Source organism: Myotis myotis, unplaced genomic scaffold, assembly GCF_014108235.1.
Source record: "Myotis myotis isolate mMyoMyo1 unplaced genomic scaffold, mMyoMyo1.p scaffold_m19_p_3, whole genome shotgun sequence".
Classification (NCBI taxonomy): Eukaryota; Metazoa; Chordata; class Mammalia; order Chiroptera; family Vespertilionidae; genus Myotis; species Myotis myotis.
The window spans coordinates 138,135,915-138,145,861 of record NW_023416335.1 but is presented as its reverse complement, the minus strand read 5'-3'; the positions used below and the strand labels follow the sequence as shown (position 1 = coordinate 138,145,861).

The following is a 9,947-nucleotide window of genomic DNA, read 5'->3' as shown; positions in this document are numbered from 1 at the left end:
CTGTAACTGTACACCCAGTTGACTAATAAATACTTGCTGAAAGAATGACTATGACAATTTAATGTAACCCTCTCATCCATAGTCTTCTTATATACTGACACATGATTATTTTGGGGATGAGGATACGATTTGAACATGATATGAGATTCTAGCTAAGCAAAATAAAAAACTACGGGCCTAGGTTTTCATGGGTAATGGTTCAAGTCTTTATACTGAGAATAAAACAACCAATTTCTATACATCACCGACAACTTATTTGCACAGGGCGGAGTACCTTTTATTGAGACACCCGATGAACAAAATGTTCACTGTTTAATTAACATTATGCTTTCAGTTTAATGGAATGACAAAAGAAAAAGTGTTACTAAGTTCTAAGTAATATAAATTACAATCCTAGTCCATGGGATGTCCTTTATTTAGCGAGCATAATTCCAAAACAAAAGAAGGTTACTGTTACATATTAGGAGTGGTTCAGATACAATAACAGAATGTTTAGCCCTGACTCTAACATATTATTTTTAAGTTCAGATTCATGAATGCTAGTTCTTTCTCATTTAACATACCCCCCCAAGTGAAAACCTGGTGTATTAGGTTTTTATATTACAGGATGAAAATATATGCCTGAATCTTGTAATGGATTAACAAAAGCATTTAAGTGACAACATTGCATGGAACTTACTAGGCATAGACTCAAGATCATAAAAGTACAAAGATGACAGATGACGATCACTGTACATGTATTACAAATGCAAGGCCTTTCCTATTTCATCTTAAGATGTTGAACATATTGCTATGTCTAATACACTTACTTCTATAATATTCAACAAAGTATTCGTGGATGCAAAATCTTGCATCTTAATTTCTAATTATAAAAATCCAGATTAATCCAGAAAACATAAAACACATGTAATTGAGGTAGGTTTTTGACCTTAAGAATACATTGCTTCTACCACAATTAAAAAGTTATTTAAAAAAAAAAGTTATTTTAAACAAGAATATATTGCTTCATGGATCTGCCCCTGATACTTAAGTTTCTATGTTTTAAACCACACGATCAAGTGTGACAGTGCTAAACTACTATGTTTAGTAAATTCCCTTAGAAACACACCCCTAACATCATCTTTTTCCTCTAACGATAACAGTAGTGCAATAATATTAATAATGAACAGATTATTTAATCAATTCCCAAGTTAATACATGTCGAAAATCAGGGAGGCCAGTTGTATTCATTTTAAAGTTAATAATCATACTGTTTGGAAAATAAGATCACAAACACTTTATAACTTTGGATATGCTTTATTATGCCACAAATTCCCAGGAAATATAAGAAATAGTTCTTCTGAATGGGACTAATAATTTCACAAATACTAGCACTTTACTGACAACAGCCAAGTTTTCTAAGGTGGTGCACATGTATTTAAGCTAGTTTTTCAAAATCTCAATATTTTTATAAGTTTTAAAGGGATATTGTAGCAGATCCTACTTTATTTTTTAATATTCAGTGTAAAAATCTATATGTGAAGTAAATATATATATTAAGGAAGAACTGCATGTGAAAAAAGCCTTGCCTAGGAACTTAGGTGATGCATTTGCACTAGGTACCATTATGTAAAAGATCATAGTCAGAAATGTTCCCAATAAACTGAGAAAAGGAAAAAAAATTAAAACTGCTCAGTCTTCATAAGTATTAATTAGTGGTATAATTTTAAAAAGGGAAATGGAATATTCCTTTACTTACATATGGATTAAATAAATTAGAAATACTTCTTTTACTGAAAAACCAGTACACTTAACATATTTTAAGGCTAAATACTGACAGCATTTTCACAATGTCCAAAATGTGCATGGGAAGTTAGGTAATACCGATATTTCTGCCACATACCTAAGGGTAAGTAAAGGAGATGAGTACCTCAAGCCAAAGGTAGTAACTGAGCCTGGCAGACTACCTGACATGTGGATAGTGGATCACTGTCCCACGCTGGGCAATATTCTCTGAAAAGGATGCCCTTTAGGGCAGTAATTCTGCACTGTATCAAAGTTTGGTAATTTAACATTGAAATTGTTGGTTAATATATATGGACATATGAAAACTTCCCCAGAGACCAGGTTATTAAATAAACTAAAAGGGGAAACAATGCTGGTAGCTAAAATTATATTAACTCCAGAGTCCCCAGTGGAAAGTATAGAAGGAAAGAGGCAACAGCAGCTGTTTCCAAACTTACGTTATGATCAGAATTATCAGACAGTGGGTGAGCTTTAAAAGGGTCTCAATCTAAACCTATCTAGAAACTGCAGCCAGGAAATTATTTTTTAAGCAACCCAAGTGATTCTGATGATCAGCCAAGGTTGAAACTTCTGAAGTGGAAAGGGGTATGGGCTAGGGGGGCAATCTAGGCCACTGCAAAGAGTTTCAGAATTCAACATCTGAATTTTATCATTTACTCTACAATTTTAACAACTGTCTCACTCTTCCTATTTTTCTAATAGTGAGTAATGAAGGGGCTAAGCAAATGAAGGAAAAAGAATCAGTGGGGTACCTAAAACACATTTTACTATGTTCAAGCCACTTATGTATATTAATTAGATAAATGGGCATCCATATACTCATGTTTGAGACTCTACTAACACTTCTTAATATTAATGTTATTTTAAAGGAGGGGATTTCCTTACTCAACATGAAAATGTAATATAAAACAACTCTAAATACTAATGATAGTAGAAAAAATTTGTATAATTCTTTAAAATAATTATTTTTAAAAAATCTAATAGTAGAAAGAAAATCCTTTAAATTTGAGGTAAGGCAATAAGTCTCACATATGATAACAACTGTGTCAGTGTTATTCTCCAAGTTAGAAATTAAGCAAAAATATTTCCATGCTAGTTCTGTTTATGTACTCTTTTGTAATGTATAAATGCTTTTAGTGTGGATAAATATCTTGGTTTTTATTTTAATGTATATGATAAAGATATGAAATTTTTTCTTATACACTAAAATCGTACACTCTATCAAGGCTTGATGAATAAACAACTTTTTAAATACCCCGTGTTCACTTATAAACTAAAAAAGGTAGTACCTACATAAGAAATTTTATATTAAAATTACAAACATTATGTTCTTCAGAAGTTAACATGATTTTAAATTTTTTCAATATTCAAATACAAAATACATTTTAATTTACTATAGCACAATTCAAGTATTCTCTTAAATTTTGTATTTAACCAACTAGTTAGTATGTGATATTAAGTGACTTTTTATAATAGCTTTCCTTTTTAAAGATGACTGTTATACAAAATAGTGCGACTCTATCTATATACTCTAAATTGCTTAGATTAAGTTGAAAGAACAAAGACAGCAGACAAAGACCTTTATGAGTAAATCACCTACACATAAAAGGTTGCACACTCCAGTAATAAGGCATTTGCAGGTAACTCCCCAGAAGAATTTGAATTCATGTAAACAAAGACTATGTATATTCCTTTAGGGAGAAAATGCACTACCATAGATAAAATATATTCAAATGGTTGTGACTTTAAACTATATATTATTTGAATACCACACAAAACCAAAGAAGCATGACCTGTAATTTTAATGACCAAAAGATGTTACTTATTTGTGAAATAAAAAGTAGATACTTTTTGAAACTAACAATGAAAAGGAAATGTTTTCAAAATAAACATCCACTGTTTTCCAGAAATAAATATACATACTTAATGTATTGCAGCACAGGAATATTGTCCTCATATTAACCGTAACATTCAATCAGTAGTTTTAAAATATTTTTTCCACACTGAGGCTGAATCTTCTACCTTGTCAGTTGCCCAACGACTTTTAACAGAGTTTTATTCTCCTGCTTTAGTTGTTCATTCTCATCTTCAATATCATCTAGGTCCTTAAGGAAACAAAAAGGAAAATAGTATGTGAGTTTTTAAAAATGTTCTAAATAAAAACACTTCAAAAAATACACACTCAGAGGTAATTCATATAAGCAGTTAGTCTGGAAACGAGGGCAAGTTCTGAAAACAACTTTAGGTAGAAATGTGCCACCTAAAGGAGCGTTCACTACTCAACTCCTTCTCACTGACAATATGAGCCAACTCTTGCCAGATCTTTCAGTTTTTCAAGAGAAGCCAGAATTCTTTAATTGTAAATCTTCCAATTTTTAACTATTATAAATAACTTAATTTTTTATTTTTAAAAAATTCCCCATTCCACAAAAAGAATACATATTGGGGCAATATGAGGTTCAGAGGCTCACACTGCAACCTTGTGTCAAATTAGGCATCAAAAAGATCCAGGTACAAGTTCTGGATATACTCCTACCACTTCGTGTGACCTTTTAAAAGTGTGTGTGCTGTGGCGTGAGAACCTGAGGAGCTGGTAAGAACTGAGGCAAACAGAAAAGGCGATCTGGGGCAGACAGAGTTCATCTGGCTTCTCTATGATATTTTGTTTGAGTGAAAGGTTTTAGAGCTTAAAAAAATTTGAAAGCCACTAAACTAGGTAATCACCCTTTGGCTTTAAAGTTATGTGATTCTAGCTCTAAGTTCCCTATTGTAATTCTAGTGCCTTATATAAAACCATTTGGTAAATACAAAGGCCATCTGCTCTAAGTTTCAGTTAGAAGAAACATTATATCAAGGCAGACTATTTACTGATGGTTGGAAAGCAGACATTTATAGATTTATCCTTGTAATTCAAAATACTAAAACTTGGAGCAATCATTACATGTGCTATTGGAGTACAGCATTCTAACAAATTTAGTATACTGTCTTTGGATAATTAGGTCCATGATTTAAAAATGTACAAGAACATCCCTGGCTGGTGTGGCTCAGTTGGTTATACATCCCGTTCACCAAAAGGCAGCAGGTCTAATTCCCAGTCAGGGCACATACCCAGGTTGTGGGTTCAATCCCGGGTTCAGGTGGGTGCAGAAGGCAACTGATCGATGTTTCTCTCTCCTATCAATGTTTCTACTTCTCTGTCTCCCTCCCTTCCTCTCTTAAAAAAAAAAATAAAAATTTTAAAAATGTACAAAAACAGAATTTGCATTTACTCACAAACTACATGAGTGATGTTGAAAAACTGATTTGTTTAAAGCAACAATAAAGATACATGATTCCTAGAATTACTACAACTGAGACTTAGATAAGATTTAGAATTTTAAGCTCTGAAAGTGCAGATGTTTTATTATTCTCTTTAATGCACAGTGCTAATACATCATAAAACCAAAAATATTTGCAGATTTCATTAAATCATAGTCCATAACCAATAGTTAATGCCTGTCTTCTGAACCAAGATGAAAGACAGCCTATAAAAATTAAATTGTTTAGAAGTAGGATTCTCGAATACCTGAGGCCAAATACTGGCTCAGTTGATTACTATGTGATTACTACATATGACCTTGAGCAAGTTAAACTTTGAGTTTTAGCATCATCATCTACAACCTGTAGTTAATGCCTTACAGCTTTGTTATGTTGCACATAATAGAGACTGTATTTTCTCTTCTTTCATAGTTAGAGTTAAGACTGGATTAGAAATATGTTTTTTCCCCCTACCAAGCATGTCAAACTCGCGGTTGGCGGGCCGCATACCTCCTTCAAATAAATGAGGCATGTGGCCTGCCAGCCTCGAGTTTGACATGCTTGCAAGGTAAACATTTCCTTCCTCTATCCTATCTAAATTCTTCTAAAAGCAAAACTATGGAATCTCTTCTCATTACCATTACCTAAGTATCGTCTAGCATTAAGAACTGCTTCTTAAGCAGGAAGTAAATTCAAGGGCTAAAAAGAAAAAAAAGAGCTACAAATATTCATAAGAGAGATCTTCAGATAAAGCTTATTAACCTAAACTTGAGAATGCATATATACACTTGAAGAAAAAGAAGTAGAGAAAATACAAAGAAATTTGGAATGTCCTATAGCAAGGAAGTAGTAACTGTAGTTCTTCATTGAGGAAACTTTGTGCCTTTTATGTATAGTGGTGACCAAGCTGCCTCTCACCTCCAGATGAACAAAACACAAAGCAATCCATTCATCAGTCCATCTCCAACAGAATAATGTTAAGTAAATACAGTTGATAACTAGACAGAGGAAATAAAATTACAAAAGGAAATGATATTTCTTACTACCACAACTTAATGGCATTAATGAAAGAATCAACCAAATAATGAAGTTAAATAATTTCTTCATATCTATATATTTTCATCCAATTTCCAGAAAAAAAGGAAATGATGAAACTGAAATATGTAAATACTCACTCTATTTAACAAGTCAATTTCTTCTTTGAGTTTTCCGATCATTTCCTCTTTATCTTGCATCAGTCTCACAAGTCTTAAGTTTTCCTGCCTTTCTCTTAATATTTCCTAGTAAATATAATTACAAAGTTGATTAATTGGAAAGTAATTGGTGGTTTATAATCTTAAGTGTCATACATCTGCCAAATATGGTGAAGATAATATGAAAATTTCCACTGAATTTTCTTTCCACTTGATGAGGGAAGGAAAAACCCATCCCAGAAAAGAACCAGAGAATGAAAGGAACATAGGAGTTGTAAGATATGTTTCTGATTAAATCTATGTTTACACAAGTCTTTAACAAATACTAATACTCAAAGTCCCCTCTTTAGCTTATCACCACCATTAGTAATAAAATATTTTGATTGATAATATCTGTTAGAAGAAATTCAAATTTATTAAAAATATAGTTTAAGAAATTTACTTTGTTATGCACCTGAAACTAATATATGTCAACTGTATGTCAATTGTAACTGAAAAATAAATTATTTTAAAAAGAAAAGGAGAAAGCTGTATGGAAAAGTCTAAACAGAAAAAAAAAATGGCCCTCAGTTTTACTTCCAACTCTGCTAGTTAACTGACAATGGATGAAATGAAGAAACTGAAATAGATTACTGGTTTTTAAGCTTCTTTTTAAACAATGTAACACCTTTCCCAAAGAAATCTTATTTAGAGAAACCAGGGACTTGGTCTAGGTCAGCCACCTTGGGGGCAAAAGAGAAGCAGAACTTACAAGGTCTCACCCAGAACTTGTTTCTTTCCTACTAACCCTCAGCGAAAGCAGCCGGCCGGCCTCTTCAATCAACTGCTGCCAGCCACTAACAAGACAATCCAAACCCTTGTGGAACTTTAAAACCTTTCTGAAGAATCCCCTTGAAACCTACTGAACTATGTATTCCTTAAAGTTTTAACTTCAGATTTATAGAAAGTAATTTGAAAGCTCAGATGTGAACTAAAAATAATGATATGTTATAAAAGAAACAACTTCACAAATTAAATCTCTACTAAAAATAATCTTTATATCACAGGTAATAATTTCAACTTAGCAAAACAAAACATATTTTCAATAACCAGAAAGTAATTCAGTACCATTATCAATTTTAGAGGCTGTCTATAGAACCTGATAACTTTATACCAATATCCATTTGCATTGTTCTCAAAGATACTACTAAATCGGTTTATTCTTAAAACTGTTTCAAATATCATCTGTATATTGCTTTGTGTTTATTAACAAATGTTACCTCAATAAATTTAATTTTAAAAAATTTAAAAATTGTTTCAAACACGAAATATGGCTCTGACCATCTGTACAGATAATAAAGACACAGTAGTGCATTCTGCCAGGAAAACTTGTAACCATTTCAAAGGCAAAGACTATTTTCAATATATTAAAGATAGCACTTGGCAGGATGGGAGTAGCCGTTAAATATTAAGGAATACAAGAATTGGCTCTGCTTCTAAAAGTTGTAACATCAACCGAACCGGATACAGGAAAATATTAAGGAAATCAGAAAGTAAACCTAGCCACTGTGCATTCTAGACAATGGACGTAAGACAATGATGCAAAGCTGCTAGTTGACTATACATGGAAATTACCAAGAACACCAATGATATCTTCCACTGGTGCCCTTACTCTTTTCCCTTTTTTTATCACTGTCGCTCCCCTACAAATTTCAATTTTTTTCTCTCTTAACTGCTATGCAAATTAAAAAAAGAACTCCAAATAGTATATTAATTCTATCAACCTTAAATAATTTGTAACTCATACCTTTTCGAGATCTTCAATTTTCTTTTCCAATGTGTTACTTGGGACCAAATTACCTGAAGCATTTGCATCCCTATTATGTCTGCTGAACCCACTTCTATCTGTTCGGGGATATCTACTTGAGATATCTTCTTCAGAGGCAGTGGTTGTGCTATGAAAATAAAAAGATAAAACATCTAATATACCCAGCAAGAAGAATGCTGAAAATATTTTCTATTCACCATAAACAATTACCATTCCCTGAGGACACCTGGTTATAGTAATCAACTTATTTATAACTATAGAAGTTAATAATTATTCCAACACAATGAAAAACATTCATTAATTCTTTTGACCAGTATCTCCTGGATAGTTGGTAAGGACAAGACACTGTTCTGGATACTGTAACTAAAAACACAGACATAGACTCTGCCCTTCAACTTAACAGAGATCATAACTAATTATAACAAAGCAAGACCATCATCACAATAAGGTAAGTTAGGGTACTATGACAGGGAATTAATGCAGACTATCTGTGATAGAGAATCGCTTTCATTTTTTAAAACAATTCTAATCCATCATGGACCAATACTTTTATAAAAGATCAAGTAAAAATGAACTACTGGAAAAATAAAAGAGACCATACAAGTCCAAATATTTTATTAGATTCTGACCCACAAAATTATATTTTAAAAATATAATTAGAATAAATAGAAAAAAGGAAAGAATTACATAAGACTGCATATTTTTCACTGGAAGTATGCACATAGGCAATAACAGGCTATCACACTACTAAGTCACCTAAAGGCTTGACTGGACTGGAGAATTTGCCTCTAAGCTCATTCACATGTCTGATTGCAAAAGGCCTCAGTGTCTCACTGGCTGCTGGCCAGAAGCCTCAGTTCCTCAGTATGTGGGCCTCTCCATTGGGCTGTTCACCATATGGCAGCTGTCTTCCAGAGAGAAAATGACATAGCAACCAAGACAGACACTGAATATCTGTTCTGCCCAAATCTCAGAAATGACATTCTGGCACATCAACTCTGTTGCAATGTGGAAGGGGATTACACAAGGTGTAAATACCAGGAGGCAGGGCTTCCGGGGGCTCTCCTGGAGGCTGGCGACCATACTTGTTAACTTACTTATACTAGGTTGGACTGATGATTATGCTGCTCGCAAGGGATAAGATGTATATCAAAACTACATGTATGTTTTGTTTAAATAGCACTCATAACAGAAAAACTAGTTTCACAGGTGTATGCTGATGGAAATAAAAGAGATTTTAAAACAACTTCAGCAAGCTCAGGATATTCATTTTCAACTTTTACCACAAATGCAGAAAATGACACTTTTCAAAATGTCTTCAGTCCTTCATTAGTAATCAGCTCCAATCATTTAAAGTTAAATCTAAAATAGCTTTTGATAAAAAATGGATTCCTGATCTATTAATTTCTTATGCATGGGTTTTCTTTTGATAGAACATTATGCAAATGTGTAATACTAAAATCACCAACTTTACTGATAACTGTTAAAATATTGTGGAACTCATCATAATTTGTAGAACTTTCCCCCAAAATTTCCATTCATTTTTGTTCTTTGGTCTTATATAACATTGAAAACATTTTATGTCTCCCTTGCATGGAAGACTAAGATTACTAAGTAAGAACTATTAGAGAAATAAGTCTAATTCACATATTTTAAAAGCTGGGGACTAAACTGGTGTCTTAGCTTGCAAAAACAATGAGTTCATCCCAAAGTTCAAATACTTTTGTCTGAAAATTTTCCTTTGAACATTGTTTTTTACTTCAGCCTATGATTAACAGTTGATTATGAACAACAAATATGCATCTATCAACAAGTGAATCTAAGAATCAAGTGAATAAATAATCTGATGAACAGAATGAACTGTT

The 9,947-nt window shown here is 32.7% G+C and overlaps 1 protein-coding gene across 2 annotated transcripts in view; it reads right to left on the bottom strand.

Moving 5' to 3' along the window:
* Nucleotides 1-376: 376 nt before the first annotated feature.
* PAWR (pro-apoptotic WT1 regulator) overlaps nucleotides 377-9,947 on the bottom strand; it is a 117,758-nt gene continuing 108,187 nt past the window's right edge. For both annotated transcript variants that reach the window (XM_036296777.1, XM_036296778.1), the window contains 3 exons: nucleotides 8,062-8,209; nucleotides 6,258-6,362; nucleotides 377-3,890 (listed from right to left, as the gene is read on the bottom strand). In XM_036296777.1, the coding sequence (XP_036152670.1) occupies nucleotides 3,804-3,890; nucleotides 6,258-6,362; nucleotides 8,062-8,209 (340 nt within the window). In that variant the 3' untranslated portion in view covers nucleotides 377-3,803. The remainder of the gene's footprint in view (nucleotides 3,891-6,257; nucleotides 6,363-8,061; nucleotides 8,210-9,947) is intronic.